General features: G+C 38.2%; 1 protein-coding gene across 1 annotated transcript in view; it reads right to left on the bottom strand.

Moving 5' to 3' along the window:
• Nucleotides 1-19904, bottom strand: part of NFXL1 (nuclear transcription factor, X-box binding like 1) — a 101844-nt gene that overhangs the window by 30511 nt on the left and 51429 nt on the right. The window contains exons 12-16 of the mRNA XM_065404922.1: nucleotides 17287-17407; nucleotides 12839-12995; nucleotides 11644-11735; nucleotides 9597-9618; nucleotides 1300-1440 (exon numbers count right to left, since the gene is read on the bottom strand). Coding sequence (XP_065260994.1) covers nucleotides 1300-1440; nucleotides 9597-9618; nucleotides 11644-11735; nucleotides 12839-12995; nucleotides 17287-17407 — 533 coding nt within the window. The remainder of the gene's footprint in view (nucleotides 1-1299; nucleotides 1441-9596; nucleotides 9619-11643; nucleotides 11736-12838; nucleotides 12996-17286; nucleotides 17408-19904) is intronic.

The following is a 19904-nucleotide window of genomic DNA, read 5'->3' as shown; positions in this document are numbered from 1 at the left end:
CTCGGAGGGCTCAGGGGTTGAAGTGTGCCCATCACTAGCCTGCAGAGAGAGAGCAGAGTCTGCACAGGCTGAGAGGGAAGTGTTTGTGTTGCCTGTGGCCAATGGAGTCAGAGCTGACCCACAGCAGACACAAACAAGGCTTCCTCACGCTAAGAGCTGGTGGTCGCAGGGTGCCTCACAAACCTAGGCAGACCCAGGAAGGACCACAGAACCTTAAATGAGATTAGGACAGACACAGTGACCTTAGTTGCCTTTACTGGCTACAATAAATTTTGTTTCCAGTCCTGCTGGATCTGATCAGGCTTGGCGTGTGCCAGTTCTGATGACTAACCCCCCTTTTTGTCCTATTACTACAGTGGTGTTAATGGACCACGTTCACTTTGAAAGGGCCCTGGTAATGTATGTTACCTACTTACGTTTAACAATCTGTTCCACCTAGTATTTAGCTGTGACACTTTGAATATTTTTCCCTGACCTGAATAATTGGTATGTGTAAGCTTTAAAGTTTGTCTCTCTTACCAACAGAATTTGGTCCAATAAAAGATATTACCTCACCCACCTTGTCGACTCAAAACTAGGGCAGTTCTTCATCCCTGCCCAATCTCTCATTTTTGTTTCATTGTAACTCCAGCAACTACTATCGTCTAATGTACTCAAAAAACAATCAATCTTATAGTGTAGGAATTTTTTTAAAATAGTCTCTAATGGTCTCTTGATGGATCTTAACATGCGGTCTCACTACTTTTTTTGTGTGGAAATCTCAGCTTTGTGGTTCTGTCATGTTTCTAGTGACGAGGTAGAACTGCTCTACTGTTAAAGGGTTTGCTGGCCTCCCGTACTGCAAGTTTGACTGGTGAGCAATTTCTCCCCCAACAGACCATAAGGGGGTTCGTGAACCCCCCTTACCTCACCCCTCAAGATAAACCTGGATTCCTCCCAACACCACATCAGTAGGCAACACAACCCAGGAAGGGTTGTCATATTTGATTTTGGAGGAAGTTTATAAAAATACAAAAAAAGTAATACTGGAAGGAAAAAAACCCACTCTACATGACTACTTAGCTTTAAAAATGTCAAAACAGGAATAATAATACTGCTTAACATTTACAAAATAGCTAATTGACATTATCCCAATTTTAAAGATGAGGAAATGAAAACACAGAAAGGTTAAGTGATTCGCTAAAGGTCACCAAGTAAGTCACTGACAGAGCTGGAAACAGAACCTATGTTTCCTGACTGCAAATCTTGTGCTCTTGAGCCAAGAACAGACGAAAGAAAAATACAACCTCTGAAACTTACCTTTTGCCTGTCAGCATTACCATTTACTTTGGTAAATTTATGACATTCCTTCATGCAGGTATGATTCTGACAATCAAGCAGCCGTTCACAAAATCTTTTACATGAGTAGGGGCCCGCAGAGTGACATGGTAAAGGACTCACCTAAAAGGTTAAAAAAACCCAAAATATGGCATTAGCCTCACCATACAGAACTTTTGATGCTTCTGAACATCTTTGACAAATAACCTTAATTAACACAGTAAAATGAAAAGTTTAATTAAGTTTGTTTATGTACTTGATTTTATATTATACCTAAGTAAATAAAAAACTTTAACAAACTTGCTTTCTGAAAACAGCCGCTGAATAGCTGGAAAATAGACTATCAGTTGCAGACTGGAGACTTTCAGTATGTTTTGGTAATACTTTGCACATCTATTGTGTCCTTTGTTAGATATTCTCAAAGCGCTTTACAACTGTTAAAGAATTAAGCCTCACAATAACCCTGCGGAGACACAATGTATAGTGACCTCACTCAAAGTCCATTCCAGTTCTAGAATTAAGCTCCATAATCTCCCTACATATAGGATATATCACTGGATAGATATCAAACTCTAATCTCTAAAACCAGAACTTTAAGCATATTCACTGTAACTCCACAGAGAAACAGAACACGGAAAGGTGTCCAATATCAAACAGCACGTCAGTGATAGAACTAGAATTTTAACTTATTCACTCCCAGTTCCCATCCTTTAATTAATACACCATGTTCACATGCAAAATTTTGTTTGTGATGCTGTCACCCATCCATTAGGAATTGAAAATTGATAATTTCACAGAGCACTGAATACAAATTTTGTCAGACTAGGATAACTTTCAGAAACTACTTACACTTTGGCTAGACTCCAACTGGGAAGTCAGGAGATGAAAGGCTCCATATTGTTACCTATACACTGACACTTCCAAATATTTTGTGGGCCTTATGCAAAGTTCTGCCCCCACCCCATATAACTGGGATCTCTCCCCAACTCTCACATACACCTAATTTCTATAATAATTCATTTTTGTGGCTGCGTGGACTCTGGTGACAGCCCTTTCAGGGGCTGGGAAGACAGAAGATGGAACTGAAGTAAGATATCCTCATCAGGGAACCTGAGTAGTGCTCTGGCTGGCGGTTTGGTTATATGATTGCGGCATGGGACATATGGAAGAGAAATCTAAGGCTGTTATTGCCAAATTACTCCACCTCTCCACAAAAGAGAGTCCTGTGGCACCTTTAAGACTAACAGATGTATTGGAGCATAAGCTTTCGTGGGTGAATGCCCACTTCGTCGTATCCGACGAAGTGGGCATTCACCCACGAAAGCTTATGCTCCAATACATCTGTTAGTCTTAAAGGTGCCACAGGACTCTCTGTTGCTTTCTACAGATCCAGACTAACACGGCTACCCCTCTGATACTTGACACCTCTCCACAGTATCATGCGGAAATTGAAGCTCTCTCTGCTGGCTGAAGCATGAGCTATCTTCCTAAATACCTAGAAGTAGGCGGCTCTTCTGGGGTTACAAAAAACAAACAAAAAACCGCTTTAATTAACATTTTAAGTTACTTAATTTTCTTCTCCGGTTTCACTTCCACTTCCTGACTTCAGGCAGCTATCAGTCATTTTGCTGTGAATGTCAGTGACTGATCAAAAGAGCATCTTAAAGCAAGCATTCTAGTTTAGCCTCCTGCTGCTGGAACACTAATGACTAATACAATTAATCTTACTACCATTATTAGCAGAGTGCAGGTCAAGAAATCCATAGCTTCAAGGAGGCTGATGGGGTGGAGATAATAGGAAAAAAGCTGATGAGAGTGGAAGGTCACTTCTAGAAACTGATTAGAACAAGAAAATGTGGCCTTCACCATTTCCCAGTACAGATCTACCAGAAGGAGAATGCAGAGGGATAGAGCTAAGAAGAGAGGAAGTACAAAATCTTCTAAATTTGAGCAGTTCATCCCAGTCTTTTCTGCATGAAAAGTGGTTTTGATATCAGCAACAGAACAACTTAAAGACCTGCCTGCAACTGGAAAGTGGAATTAAAACCAAAGACAAAAATATAGAGGAATTTTAAATACGAGAGATGGAGGGTTTAGGAGTGGATGGACTGTTTGCTTTTGCTTTTAAAATTAGTATTTGATTACACTTAAATTTTAAATAGGTAATTAGGGAACTAAAACCACAATAACTGTACGTTAGGCTAAAACTGAACCACATCTAAAAAGGAGCTAGCATAAAAGAATGTACACACACGTCAGATTAATATACCCATTGCATCAGAATTCAAAAATGAAATTAAAATTAAGAGAAACAAAATATTAGAACATAAAATCAGGACATAAAACCACCAAAATGGATGTACCAAAAAAAAAAGTCTGGCTGGCTGTTCTTTCCATACAGAAGGATGACAGTATGAATATCCCATTATACAGGGGGGGAAAAACCTGTTTAGAATACCCATAATAGAAATCACTAAATCAAAGCAAAGTGGAATTCTTTTAAAATTACCTCTTAATATTTAATGAACTTATGCAAACTAGTGAACTATGAGTATCTAGCATTGTAGATTAAAGCAACTTTTGCCAAAGTATTGTAGTATGTGCAGTAACCTAAATGAATACCTAATCATAATATGACAATTTAGAAAAGGTGACAAATTTAATCCTCTCACTTTCCAGACAGCTGAACAAATGTCTTTTAGGACAAAGATACTCATCTACTGTCTTTAAACACTGTGTCAATGTACTAGATATTTATTTCTGCATGACTGATATAGGGAGTATTCAAAATATTAATACAGCCAAACTGATTAACAAACTAAGCCTATTTAAAAACATTATCTGAAATTTCTAAACCAAGTCTGGAATGAAAATTAAAGCCTAAACCAGTTAGTGCTAGGAAGTATAATGCATTCTAAATACACAAAAAGTAAATGCTATTTGATACTCTATCTGATTAAGGCATACTTGGCTCTGTTTCCATCTGCAGTGTGAAGGTTTTAATTAATGCATCCCCGAAGAATTGACTTTGTTCAAACTTATTCGTTTTCCAAATTTCAACCATCAAATGACCATAAGTCGATACATCTGTTGTTACAGCTACAAGAAATGAGTTTTCACACCAATCCAAAATTCAAAGTAATCCATGAGACAAAAAACTTTCAGTTTAGATAGCAACTGTGATTTGTTAGGTTGTTTTATTACTAGACTATAACTTGATAATTAAAATTGGAATGCAGCCTTTTGGTTTCTATAAACCTGAAAATGAAAAGCTATCAATTGTTCTAAATATATATGAAGACTTGTTAAATTATGTAAAAAGCAACAGAGGGTCCTGTGGCACCTTTAAGACTAACAGAAGTATTGGGAGCATAAGCTTTCGTGGGTAAGAACCTCACTTCTTCAGATGCAAGTTAAATTATGTAACTTCCTAGGGTTTTTAAGGGCAACACTAAGAAAAAAGTTACAGCACACACATTTATAGAAATTGTATTCAGTAATACTACATTGTAGCCCACAGGGAATCTCATTTTAATGCAAGTCTTGTTGAATCATACTTCTTATGCTTAGTTTGCTACACGCATGTCATCTGGCAATAAAACTTGTAACTCTGTTGTCCCAAGTGGTGGATCATTTACAAGATATATACAAAAGATACCCAAATTCTATACACCCTACTTCTCAAAAAAACAAAAAACAAAAACCACACCCTTTCTGAAAGGAAGAAATGCTAATACAAAACAAGCAATACTAGGGAAAGGATCTACACTACAATGTTTACAAGCACATCTAACACCTAAATAAATTAAAGTGCTCAATTCAAATCTTATATATGTAAACAAAATGAAGTCTATTTTTGATAGCATTAATATCTACTTCTTGAACTATTCTTCTCTAGCATCTCTTACATACTTATCTTCTTCAAGCATTCAGTGTTAAGAACACACAAATAGGATCCAAAATGTTTGTTTCATTCTTAGGGTGTTTTTTTTTTTTTTTTTATACTATCACACTACTTGAAAATCTCAGTAGTATAGTATAGCAAGTGTTGTCATGAATTTGTAAATGGTTTCTCTGACTGGCACTGCAAAATAACCTGAGCTCCTTTTGCTGGGTAGCTGCCAGTGTAGCAGCAGAATACTGCAGATATACATTAACAATGTATTTAAGATCTTAGAGGAATCCATGAAAATGTTTAATGTATGTTTATTTATGGTGCATATTACAGATTTTCCAGATAAGGGCCTCCTTCCTTCTCTTACTACCAATCTAAAAGTTTAGGATATTGTTCATTTGATTCACGATACTGTAAAACTCAAGCAGGAAGAAAACTGCACTCTGCTGGCTGACAAAATACACAAGTTTTATCCACAAAAATACATAGAGCAAATGCATACAAGCCACTAAGATTTAATAAGAGACTTCCACTACCATATATTCACAAGTTTATATCAGCATAGGGGGAAGGGAAGGTAGAAAGTTCCCTTGTGTGCTGAATGCCACTCTTACGGTAGTCAAATGATTCGGGGGCGTGCACCATGTTAACCTAGACACATTTTCACTCCATTTTCTCTATAGTACCCTGTGTAGTATTTAAGTGCTTTAAGACGCTATTTGCAGGTATCTTTAAGGAATAATTCTATGGAATTACTTTGTTTAATGAAAAATAAACTCAAAGATAGACTTTTCCCGTTGTGAAGGTGTAAATTCATGCACTTTCTCTCAATATAGATTTGAACCTAGCCATAAATTCTGTTTTCCTTCTATATAGGTATATAGAGGAAGATGATTAAAAGACATAACTGACATCAGGTCTTTAAACAGACTCAAATTTTGTTCATGTATCAATCCATGAAATTTTAGTGATACATCAAATCCTGACCATGATGAGAGATTGAAATAAACTTTACTTATGATAAACCTACAAGTTTTAGCATTGAGAGTATTCCATACACGAAGATGAAAGGCTCTATATTTTGACAAAAGATGTGTGCTCATTATCTCCTCCCATCCATTCTTCACAGCATGCATTTATCTTACTTGATAGGCATGCTGCCTGAACAGTAATCTGCTGAAAAACCCACCCTAATTTCACATAGGTATTCAATGGGTTACTTAGATTACTGTATGTACTGCAAGAACAGTGCATTTGTTCTTACATTGTCTGCATAAGTGAACTATTATCTGTAGTAGAGAGGGAATAAAAATCCAACAAATTTCTAGTCTATCATGTCAGGTTTATCTACATAATTTATTAGATTGTGTTTAGTTACCGTATATATGTTTGGGGAAGTTTTAGCTTATGCATTTTTCTGTAGTGGGTATTTTAGAAGTCTATGCACCAGCCTTTAGTCACGTAGTCAAAGGGATGCAATAACATGCAGATTTCAAATATGGACATGAGGGTTTATTTATGGCACACTTTTGGATTTCATGACAGAGTACAATTCACATGACTTAGTACTATAAATTTGTCTCAAAGCCCCGAAATATCTCTAATGTGGGTAGGGCAGGGGGCGGAAGGATGACACTGTCCTGAAGGGGTCTGTGCCATAAGTAGTGACATACATAGAACACATTCCTATGTAGCAATGAGATATAAAAGGGACACAAGAATTCCAAAATCAAATGAGTGGGATTGTCCCAGCCATGCAGGAAGGAAGGTAAAATGCAACAGATGTGATTTAATTAGGTGGCAATTGTATTAATATACCTCACCTGGAAAATATTCTGCAATCGGTCGTACAGCACAGGCCATCATTATTTCCTTAATCATTCCTACCTATTTGGGAGGACTGTCATCAGCCCGCCCCCCTCCCAACCTAGTCCTTGCCCATTGTTGTGACCATACAACCCCCCCTTCATACAAGGGTAGGGGAGGCAATAGGAAAAGGGAGTTGTCTCCTTACTGTACCAGACATTAAGAGAGCCAACCCCCTTTCCCAGCTTCATTAGGGGATGTCTTTCCCAAAGTCCATTTCCAACATCAGTTTTATGAGGGAACTGGACTCCCTACCTGCACTGGACTCTTGCTACCTGATAGGTTGAGACAACTTGACCTAACCTCATTACCTACCCCAGTACACACAATGGCCAATGTCCCACCTGAGCCAGCCTCTTCCAGTTGCCCTTGGCTTTGGTAACTGCCCCCTTTGCTCTCCCTGCATAGCCCAAAGGCAGTAGGGGAACTTAAAGGAGCCACAACCCCTTTTCATCCTGCCGAGTGGACAAAACCCCACTAGACTGAGATTGCAATGAGTGTAGACTCATTGCAGTCTTTGAAAAATAGCTTAAAGTGGTTGAAGTAAAACAGGTAGAAAGCTTGAGAAACGGTTGAAGTAAAACAGGTAGAAAGAAGGTATGCATACATGATGTTGAAAAGGAGACTACTCACCACAAAGAAGAAATGATTTAGATCAACTTTGTGTAATTTTTGACCTATAAAATTACTGAGATCAGTAAAAATACTGATTTTGGTTACATACACCTAAGTCTCTCTCTACAGAAGGCAATTTCTATAAAAAAAAAATCTAATACTTTATAGAAAGCACATGTGAAGTGTATACCTTTTATCTAACTTCTGAAACTTTTCCTATTTTCTCCCCACTGAAATTATGCATATACAAAACCATAAACCTAAATCCTGACACACTCATACTTCTCAGGTTTCCGTAGATATGCACTAAATGACCAAGGAAAAAACACCAATTTCGTTTAAATCAAAGGAGACATACTGTACATATTTTTTTCATTTACACTACGGAACAATGTGTACACAAGATTAGGACAGTTGTTTGCCAATATTAAATATTTACTTAGCCTTTTAAAGAATACATACAACTTTGTAACATCTGACCTTCCATATTACTAGATAAGATGGGGTAGTTTCTACTTCAACATTCAAAACTAATTTGTAGATGCACTTACATGACATCTACAACATCAAGCCAACAGTACATGGTGTACCAAAACCCAGACACTCATTTTATATAAAAACATTCCAACATAAATTGGAAATATATTGAGGAAAGTGTGGGAGAAAAACGAGTTCTTACTTTGAGGTTGGTTGCAACATGCTAAAGGCAGCTTTATTTTCTTTAACATTTGCAAGGGGAGAGTACTTACGGGCAGGGGTTCCCCTCCCGAGGCAGGTCTCCATTAGATAAACAATTAAGGCAAGCATTTATACCTTTTGTGACATACAGTAATGATCAACAACTGCATTTTGTTTATATATATTCCTTTTTCCCCCCACTTCTACAAAAGTTATATGGGAACAATGAACATTTGATTTAAAAATCTCATGGTTATGATTACAACAATTATGTGAATTATGAATCATGACAGCTAACAAATACATTTAACATCTCGATTGTCTAATTTAAAAGGGCTCTAAATTAGAATGTCACTGATATTACAAAAACTTATGACATTAGTGAAAAGTCTGCAATAAGCCTAACAACAAAACACCTGCTAATACTATCATTAAAATGTAGCTGTAATTTTAAATTAGTGAAAATTTAATTAGAAAAGTAATCCAAAAATCATTTACCACTTTTTATAACTGTCTCTATTAAATGATTGTGAAAAATTAATTATCTTTTCCTCTAGAGTAAATGGACACAGAAAATCTCTACTTCTAGATTATAGAAGGCTGCATCAAATGACAACTTAATTGGCAGGATCTCTCATAGGAGAGTCTCCACCACACTGTCCAATCTTCCCACTCTGCATCTAAATCACAGTCTCTAAGGTGCCACAAGTACTCCTGTTATTTTTGCGGATACAGACTAACACGGCTGCTACTCTGAAATAAATCACATAGTAGCATTACAGTTTACTGTCCCATATGCAATGCAAAGCCTCCATCCCTTCTGAGGAATAGTGTAATGATGGTAGCTACTTGGACAAGAAAATTTGATGGGGAGAGAGGGAACATTGCTTACATATAAGCCAAATGAAAAAAGGGAGTGAAATACTTAATGAAACAGACATGCAATTAAATACACTCACTAGTCCAAGAGCATTTCACCATTATAACCTGTATAAAATGTAGTTTCAAAAGCCAAGAATTTAAACTTTGATAGAGCAATCTAAAATTCAACTGTTGTACATTTTCTAATACAGTGCTATAATACTGTCCTAATGAATGACAGCACTCAAATAAAAACACTTCATAGATTTTAATGCAACAAATACTTTTTGTAAGAACTAATTAATCAAAACAAAATGATGCACACTTCATATTTCACTTAAATGGTCATTTCTCTGTGACTCACCTCATGCTGCCCAAGACATTCCCTGAAAGAGGAAGAAAAAAAAAAAAAGTGAGAGAATTGCAAACAGCTGTACTCCTTAAATCCATAAGGCATCTGAAGCAGTATCAATGTTTTGCTGTGGGGAAGAATCCGTTATAAAAAAGGGAGAGCCAAATTCAGAGCCAAATGCTTAAAAACTAAGAAATGCCAGAATTAAGGTTGCTTGTGCCACCTGAATTTGCCCCCCTTGGGTGTATGCATTATGTAATCACATACTACTTTTTCCACTGTAACCCAGCCTCATTCAGCACAGAGGATGGAGCCGCTCTAGGTTAAAAAAAAAAAAAATCATACTTGTATAGAAAAGGAGGCTGTTGTCTGTAGGACCCTGCCTCATTTGTTGCAGACGCTCGAAAGAGAGTAATGAAAGAGGCAGGAGACTACAGGAAGACAAAGGAAGGTTTCATGGTAAAGGCAGTTAAATGCTGCCCTGGAGAAATGGATTCTATCCTGGCCTCTGTCACATATCTGATTGGGCTCCACCCGCTGGCTACCCATCACCAAACTGCTATGAAGGAAATCCCAGCCTCTGGATCCCTGTGTGTTTTAAGCTTCCTGGGTCTCAGAAGGTTACAGCACTGTTTCCTCCCTTCATCCCTGTGGCACATTTCCTGCGCACTAATTCTCAGTCTGCTACTCCTTACTGGAAATGGAGTCCCTCAGCCCACCTGCCTTAGGCCCCAGGACCATGCTGGACCCCCAAGATACACCAACAGCTTGAAAACATACTCTCCCAGAATCCCACCAAATGCACAAGCCTTCTGGGTTATAGTTTAACTCTTGCTGGAGGCATGTTGTAGTTGTGTGTATGTTAAATGCTTCACACTTTGCACAAAAACTTACACATTATTTGCTCTTTAATTACTCAGATGAAAAATATATGGATCTTTAAAAAATAAGCTACATGCATCTCCCTTCACTCTAGCTCACCCTTTCCTTGGGAGTTCTTTGGAGACCACCTGCATTGGTGGTCCTCCAGTCCCCTTGCCTTAGCCAGGGCCTGCAGTAGCTTCCATCATCTTGAACTAGTAAAAATGGCTGAAGAGAACAGTTCCTGTATTTTTATAACCTTCCTGTCCATCAGGTGATTCCCAGGACGAGTCTCCCCAGGTGATCACAGACCCCTGCCAGGTAACTTCCAGATTACATCTCCCACAATAAACCAATTCCTGATGGGGATACAGTGTATTGTTTAGGGCTATTCCTTTTCAATGGAAGGGCACTTCAGATGTAATGATCTTCTATTGGCAGTCCTGTCCCACTACCTTGTTGGAATTTCAGTCCAACATGGAGGTAAACAGACAATAGAGAAGGACAAAGAGGATGTACATTCAAAATGAAGTCAAAAGATACATACAGAAAGTTCATAATTCCACACAGAATTAGAATTTATCTGTACTATCTTTTAAGTCATCAGAGCCTCTGCAACAGAGTTCCTATGTGATGCTAGTCAAGTCATTTAAACCAGACTTTTCACAGGTGGTCACAAATTCCGCATTTTGTGGGCAACTGACACAAGACCCTGGATTCTGATTTGCAGAAGGGCCAGGCATTCACAGCTGCAAGTGAAGTCAATGAGAGCTGTCCTTTGAGCATGAAGTGCTATATAATGTTACGTACTCTGAAAAATAAAGTCCTACGGGTCTCAAATGGAGCACCCAAATTAGTGGATATTTTTGATCTCTCTATACCTCAGTCCCCGATCTGTAAAATCTTCTTTTAACATAGCTTTGTGCATTTATTTATACAGATTTTAAAATCAGGCACTTATTTTACTCTTCCTATCCATCCCTTAGTGCATCAAGCAGACCATTCCAGGATGCTACCCATTGGCCACCGAAAGAAATTCCCTGCCTTATATTATGTTTCCACCAAAAATGTAAGTCAGACAGGCTGCATCAGTACAAATCCTTGTAAAATTCTGAAGCACAAAAAGTGATGCCTTCAAACACATTATATAGCAATGTAAAATTTGATACAATTTCAAAGCAAAACTTTTTATACTTACGTTGGTATAGGAACCTGACACGGGGGGCAAGGTAATGCAGTCTGAATAAAAGCTGGCTCAGATGGCTGTTCCCAGGGACCAGCAGGTTGGTGCTGAGAGCAAAACAAATACATTGCTATGTTTATATTATTATATTACAGATGCTCCCCAGGTTATGCAAACCCGACTTACGCAAACCCGCACTTACGGAAAAAGTTCTGTAAGTTCCATAAGCGTTTGGGTTTTTTTTGGCGTAACTGTCGGGTATACGTCCCCGACTTATGCAAAATTCGACTTACGCAAGGCGTTCCGAAACAGAATGCTTGCGTAAGTCGGGAAGCCTCTGTATATAAAATAAACTGTAGTGACAACTGGAGCCATCTGTTTAGCTATAAATATCCATAATGCCTGGTAAGATCTTGGTTCTAACAGGTCTATTTTCCCCCAACTGAAGAAATTCTATTACTAGAACTAAGACATGAATGCAGTACATGCCTGTATAATCAATTCATTTTCTGGCATGGCTAAGAATAGGAGACTGAAGGCCAAGTGGCTTTATTATACCACAAGTCAAGATTTCATTCCCTTATGTTTAACTTGAGGACAAGGCCAAGTCAAAAATTAGTTTAACATTTAGAATGATTTTACAACAGAGGAAAGGTAAGTAAAATTAACAATACATTCTCATCTGCTCAAAATACTCTACTCCAGGACTATAATTACTCTGAAGTTCTTACTATACTTTGCACATGAAGTTTAAGGTCTGAAAGCTTCAACGTACAGTTTCCTATTTTGCTTCCCAATATGATAGTTTAGCAAATACCTGCAAGCTAACCATCAATTTTAATACAGAGGCAAATAAAAATTAAGTTGACTGCTGATATTAAAAACAAACAAGATATTAAATAAAATTGTTAACAAAAACTTAAACAACATGGAGGAAGAGGAAAGAAAAGGAAGACTCTAGATTTACCTGTGGAAATACATGAAGAATCAAGTATCAATTATGGCCAGGATAAAAAGCAATTAGATTTTAAACAAGGCAACTAGAAGCAGAACTTTAATTTCTCAGTTAAGCATCACGCAGCATATCTATCCCTAATTATTTACTCCTAGTAGCTATACTTTCCGACATAAAATCAGGGACAGAAGTGTTCCTCATTCTTCTTGTCCAGCAGAGTGCTAATACTTAACACATTTCTGGCTATTGTCTTACCAAGCCAGTTTGCTTCACAAGAGCTTCATCATGGCAAGAAGCAGGACACAAGTGACTGCACTTTAACACTTTCTGGCAGGACTGACGACATGCAGGGCAAGGGCCAAAGTGACAACTGTGTTTCTCTTGGCTGGGGTGATGGCAGGTTGGTGGCCGACTGAAGTAGAAAACCAAGAACAAATACAATATGAAACATGTAATTGCAGTCATTAGGTATATGCATTAATACAATCATAAAAAATTAGGGAGCACAGTTTACTGTATTTAATAATTTTAAATAAAACCCAGTTATATTTAGCAGTGCTTTGATATGCCTATATAAAGCTATACACACATGTATTTCGCTAACTCAAAATGACCTGAACACAAAATGTCTGATTTGCCCATACTAGAGCAAACCACTGGTCCATCAAATCCATTAGCCACTTCAGGGGAAAGGTAAAAAAAGAAAGTGTACCTAGCCAGTTATAAAAACAAAACAAAACTATGTATTAGGGAAATGCCTTCCTTCACCTTACACCTTGAGCATGATTAAAAATTTACACTGAGCTTAATAATCATAAAATTATCCAGCAATAATATTTGCCTCTGGCCCCCTGTGGCAGTGAATTCCACAGGCCAACAAAACACTGCAGGGAAATACTTCTTCCCACATGTGTTCCAAGATGCACTAACCATTGTGGAACATCCATACCAATACAGACAGTCCAGCATATACAGTGTTTTCCAGCTCCACCTATTAGGAAGCAAGGAGGTAAAGAATCTAAACAAGACCCGAGTTTGTCCACTATGTTCTTTTATGGCCTCAAACTCTGTGGAAGCCAAGCAGCGCGCGCGCACACACAAAAAAAAAACCTTGATGATTCATGAGTTCACCTCACAATCATTGGGAAGAATGATCTCCAATTTACAAATGGGCAACAGACATGGAGGGTTTACAGGAAATGAGAGCCAGGAACTGAACGCAGATTTCAATTGTAACTCAAGTACTCTAATCACCAATCTTCCTCTACCTTCCACTCCAATTTAGATACTGTCTACTCCTCACATTTTTGCAAACCAGTCGTTTGCTTTCATGGTTTCCCTATCTTCTTCTCAGGACAACCTGCACCCAAAAGAAGAGACTTCAACAGCACCACCACCTCCTCTGCTGCCTACCAACATAAGCAGCCCTACTGAGATCAGGTTGGCTCAGCTTCCACCTTTGCTTTAAGTGGAAAGTCAAACGTGGCACTTCTCAAGGGCTTCAGCCACCTCTTCTCAGGACAGCTGAATGAGGTATTAACTTGAAAGTGTTATGCTCTTCTTGGGCACTTGAGCACTAGTACTTTCTCTCCATCCCTGTAGGCCCTCACGAATCATCAAAAAATTAAGATTTTCTGGATAAGAGAGACATTCAATCAGTTGCCATAGGCAATCGGGGTAGGTCAGCTCACTATTTTACTTTCATTACTCTCTAAAGCTCAGGAATATGAGGTTTTGCAGTTGCTTCCTGAACTTGTGCAAATGAAAGGTTTGGATGGAAGCCTTAGGTCTCCTTGCCTATCTGTCTCACAGGAAAGTTTCCATTGCTCAGCTGACCTTCAGGATACCTATCTTCATGTCCCCATCCACCTGGGCCAATGGAATGTTCTCCACTTCGCTTCAGACAAACACTACCATTTTGTCTGTCACTCCTTCAGTCTGTTCTATATAGGTTTTTTTATACCATCCTCTTCCCTGTAGCATCTAAGCATTTTCCAGTAGTGCACTATATCACATGACTAACATCTGTCACATGTGGTTTGTTCTCAATCCTCAGTTTTTCATCCATCCCCATGGAGCTTCACAAGAACCTGGCAATTCTAGTGGCCAATTTTGATCAGGATAGGATATACTTGTTTCCCCCTCTCAAAGGCATTCTGATCAGAGCCCCGTTGAAGGGTCATGGGCCAAGTTTCTGTAGTACCATGCAACCCAGGGCTTCCTAATCATTCAGGACAATTCACATTTGCTTCTTTCAGGCTCTTCTGATCCTGGACAGTAGAGTGGCAAATGAACACAATTCTCCAGATAGGCTTTAGGGCTCTACTGAAAAGACCCAAGACATGAAATAATCTTGTCAAAGCCTCTCTTTGTCTTCTGAACCACTTTGTAGCCTGTGGTGAGCTACATCCTGGGTTTATTTTCAGCATCTACAATACTTCCCTCTGGCCAGATGGCATTCTGCCTCTTCTTCCAAGTAATCCCTCTTTTCCACCAGCAGTCTCTTCCTTCCTTTCCAGTTGTTCCAATTTACTCCATAACATGGTGGACCCTTCTTTTGCTACCTAGTTTCTGACCATGGATACCAGTCCCAGGATAGGACTTGCACCAGGGTTCTCCCACACTGCAGTGGACTTGGTTCCTTCACAGAGACTGATCATCAGCTGACTTGAGCCTCAGACCATCTTAGCCCTTCAGACACAAAAGGTATTGTACTTTCACAAGTACCTTCTGATGCAGTCTAGCAACTGCGCTGAGCAAGCAGGGACCAAGTGCACGCCTATTTTCAGAATCCCTCTCCTGGATCTGGGCAGAGTGTCACTTCTTGTCATTTCGGGCAGTCTATTTGCAGGGGAAAATTGGAAGGGCAGTTCAGCTGACACCAACTGACAATCAGTGAATGGTATTTCAATACCTTCAGCTTCAAGCAAATATGCTGCATCCTGGAATTTCAGTGATTGACTGTTGCAGAATAAACTGATCTATCTTCCTTGCTCTCTGTACACTCAGGCCCTCATGCAAATATGTTAATCTTTAGCCCAAAGTACTAGGTGAAGAGCCAAGATTCTGCTCCCCCCCCAACCTTACTCCTCCCCCTCTCCCCAGTGCTTAAGGTGGTGAAGCAGGACAAATAAGATATGATACTGTTAGTCTCTTGGTGAGACAGACACCCCTGGTTTCAGGAGCTGATGAGCCTGCTGGCAGACTGGGTCAACCTTTGAATCGCATCAAATTATCATTTTCCCACTCTGCCAAAATCTGCTTTTCCCAGACAGACTTCACCTCCTAGATAAACAGGTTAACATTATTTTTGTCTCATTCACAAGCATTCAGTGAGGTGTGGCAATTATTTTGAGAGCTGTCATAAATCCATCACCACCAGACAGCATCTTCCTTGCCGATGAGGAAGTAAAACACCAGTGCTACAAACTGGTCAAAGATCAGTCTGCTAGTCATAGTCACTCCCCAGACAGAGTTGAAGACCCCATTTCAAACGTGTGTAAGACAGCAGTACAGTCTTCTCTACAAGTGGTAAAGTGCTGTCAATCTGGATCTGTCCATATCTGAGAATTGTTTCTTCAGACACAGTTCTTCACAGGGTAATAAGTTAAGATCTCGTCCATACGGTACTGCTAGTAAGTTTGCTGTGTGTCTGCGACTGTCCCTACTGCTGGGGTGAAAGAAGAGGGATGAACAAAAGAAAGTTACTTATTGGCAATTTCTTGTGTCACTGTCTCTCCCATCCTACATCTCACTCGCCTCCCATTAGAAGAGATGCTCCCTTATATACTTAAATCTCTTTCCTTCAGTTCTTTAACTCTCCTGCAGAAAGACCCTTTCTAAGAAGGCAGGACTGGGACCTTATTTATAGTTTGACAGATTCTTTACCTCTTTGAGGTAGAGCCATGACACTATGTCCTTGACTGTTCCATAATGGTAGAAGAGAAATGAAAAAAATAACCGCAAGCAAATAAAATAAATAATGTTAAAGGAAAATTAACTTCATAGTGAGACAGTCAATCTGAATCTTTCTAATAACTCAATAGAACCATTAAACTATTATTTAAATATATATGTACTTAATTATTAAAACTGATTTTTTCCTTAAACAAAGATAGTTGACTAAATTGTTTTTAGTTCTATGCCACACAAAAATCTATCAAGCTATTAAGCTTTAAAACGAGCACATTAAAAATCAATAAAATAAATTTTCTATGGATTTCAGTGTGTGTTTTCCCCATCCCATACCCAAAGGCCACTGATTTCAGTGTATTTTTATATACAGATGTTTTAAAATGCCAGCTCTTTTGGCAAATGAAAAGATTTCCATAGTGCAAGGTTTAAGCCACTAAAACCATACTTCAATTGTAAAAATGAAAACAAGGCCTTTACTCCTCAACATCAACTACTTTGACCAGTTAAGAAGGAGAATTGTTGAGCTCCAAAGAGATGCAGTCCTCTGAGGACAGAAGAATAAGAGCCAGCCAACTAAAAGGGGAATCTGAGTGCAAGGGACATTGATGCAATCACCTAGTGTAGTTGAGTATACAAACAACCTTGGGAAGACAATGGTCTTACATACCCCAAATCTGACATAATGCATCCTTCACAGAAATAGTAGCATGCAAGTATTTAGATGAATTCAAATTCAAGTCATCCAAGAACTAGAAACCAATGTGCGCGCAAAAGTCTTCTGTACCAACCTGCACAGCTTTTTGCATTTTGGAGGCTTGGTGCTACGTTCTCTGCCACAGGGTACTTTAAGAACAGTTTTACCGCAATTGCACAACACATCTACTGTCTCCGGACATGGGTAGCAACTACCTAAAACAAATACATGAACAGAATGATAGTCAAAAATATCCCATTGCTTCTAAAAACAGTAATCACCACAATTCTGAATTTGGGAACCTTTTTGTACTAATCTGTCTACTCTGCACTGTCTGAAGAAAAAAAACTGACACTTGCATCTCGATTCAAAGTTTCAAGAACCAATTTGAAGGGACAATTTCAGACCTTGAAACAAATATTAAGTTTGATTGTTCTATAGTGATATAACTACCATCCAAATAAGAAAAGTTCAATTTGTAGATTTAAAATGCAAGGCAGTATTATCAATGCTAGACAAGTCACCCTGACCAAATGGCACTTACATAATACTATTTATATTTCACAGACATCTTATGAATGTGAAGACAGATTACAGCCTTTCATCAATTTCTGAAAGGTCAACATAAAGAAAATCAGATTTCTGACATTTATAAGATGCCATTTTGCAGCTTTTATCATGCTTGACAAAAATGCAAATTTGTCACTTAACTGCACAGAGGCTGATAAAATGCACCTATCTAATAAGTCTTTCTCCTTTTTAAATTATTCATATTAGGAAACACTAATACATTTTTCAAAATTAAAAAGGTAAAGATCAGAGAAGGTTAAAATAACATTTTTTAGACTCTTCCATTCATTTTATTTATCAGATACCAAATGTAAAGTTTTATTGCGTGTGCCACTGCTGACATCAATTGCATTAGAAAGCAGACTCAGAGACAGAAAGATTCAGGTTTCCACTCCATATCTGTAACTCTATTTTCTTGTTAAGTTTATGAAAAAATGTATAGTTTAAAACCATTAATGGGGATATAACTTTGTGGATAATCCTGGCTGTCTCAATGGTATCTGAGATGCAATATTTCTAGAATCAGTAGTCCTCTCACTGATGGCACAAACTGCCCAAAAAGGATATGCAAGTGTCCAGTTTTTAATAAGGGGTGTGTGCGTGCACATTTTAAAAATATTTATAAAATATATAAATATAAAAAAAATGTGCGCACACACCCTTATTTTATTTATATAAAATATGCAATTATGTTAATGAGACACCAATGTACTGTACTACCAGAGTGTAACATGTATTTTTATAAAAAATTAAAAGCTCTATGGCAAGACTACACCTCGGACTCTGGATAATGTGTGTACAACTTATTTAAATATTTGCATCAATGGGGACAACTACTGGCATTCCTAGAAAAATGGAAGGGGCAGATATGAGATTTGACACATTTGGGACTTTCCACATTTTGCATTCCTATATTTAATACATACTTCAGAGGGTCATTCATATTTTCTGCCTACTTCTGTCACTTTTCAGCTGACAAATGCACCTTTATGTGAAGAACAGGCGACAGCCATTGTGCATGCAAAAGATTCTGGAACTGCCCTATCAGCTATGCAGCAGCAGAAACAGACACACCCAAGTTAGTGATGAAAGGGACCAGTGCCATTTCCTTTGGGAAGGACATTTTTGCTAACTGTCAACAAAAGAGGCCAGCAAACAGTACCATGCTAATGCACAAAAAGTACTTTGCCAGTGTTTGCAGCATTTTCTCATCTGTCTTGCACTCATTAAAACGGTGGTATTCCTGAGGTCAGTGATCCTCCCCCTCTCAGTGCACAGAGCATCAAGAGTGTTAACTCTGCAGTTACTCTTGGATTCAGCACTACAATGTTTTTATAACTTAAAAGTGAAAATAAAGTTTACATGGGTTAGAGGAGGAAGAACAACATGCATTAGGGGACAGTGTAAAAATGAAGGAAGGAAAGAACAAAATACTCATGAGGAATCACTCCTTGTTTAACATTACCTCTCTCGTTGGTGCTAGAAAACGGACCTGTTTAATAATTTGTTCCAGATCTTTCCAGGTCCTCTTTGTTCCCCTTTTTAAAGCTCGGTAGTATATTTGCCCTTCTCTAGGAACTCACCTGTTCTCCCTGAGTTCTCAAAGATAATTGTTAATGGTTCCATTATTGCCTCAGCTAGTTCCTTAAGTACTGTAGAATCAATTTTATCAGGCTCTGCCAATTTAAATACATCCACCTTAACTGAATATTTAACCTATTATTCCCCCCTATTTTGACTTGCTTTCCTTTCCCTTTGTTAATACATATTGTGTTAATTATCTGGTCACACTCTCAATTAACCTTTTTTTAAGTGAAAACTGAAGCAAAATAGACATTCTGATATTCTTTTACTCTGCAGTTATAAGGTAATGATTCTATGAAATAGCTTGCACTTGAATCATATATTTTTGCATTAAAACGTGAAGGCCTGATTTTAGACCAAGTTATTTTCAACTGAAAATGTTCTAAACCATTTTATTATCCTTCTCTGCATCCTGAACCAACAGTTTTCTAACTACATGAATGTTATCTTGTTACCTTCAAACAAAAATGCATCGTTATGAGGCAAGAAATAAACAAAAGGCTGCTTAAAGTCTCCACACATTCCAAACCCTAAATGAATGACCTCCTGTTCTTTATT

The sequence above is a fragment of the Emys orbicularis genome, chromosome 5 (assembly GCF_028017835.1).
Source record: "Emys orbicularis isolate rEmyOrb1 chromosome 5, rEmyOrb1.hap1, whole genome shotgun sequence".
Lineage (NCBI taxonomy): Eukaryota > Metazoa > Chordata > Testudines > Emydidae > Emys > Emys orbicularis.
This window is presented reverse-complemented; position numbering and strand designations above follow the sequence as displayed.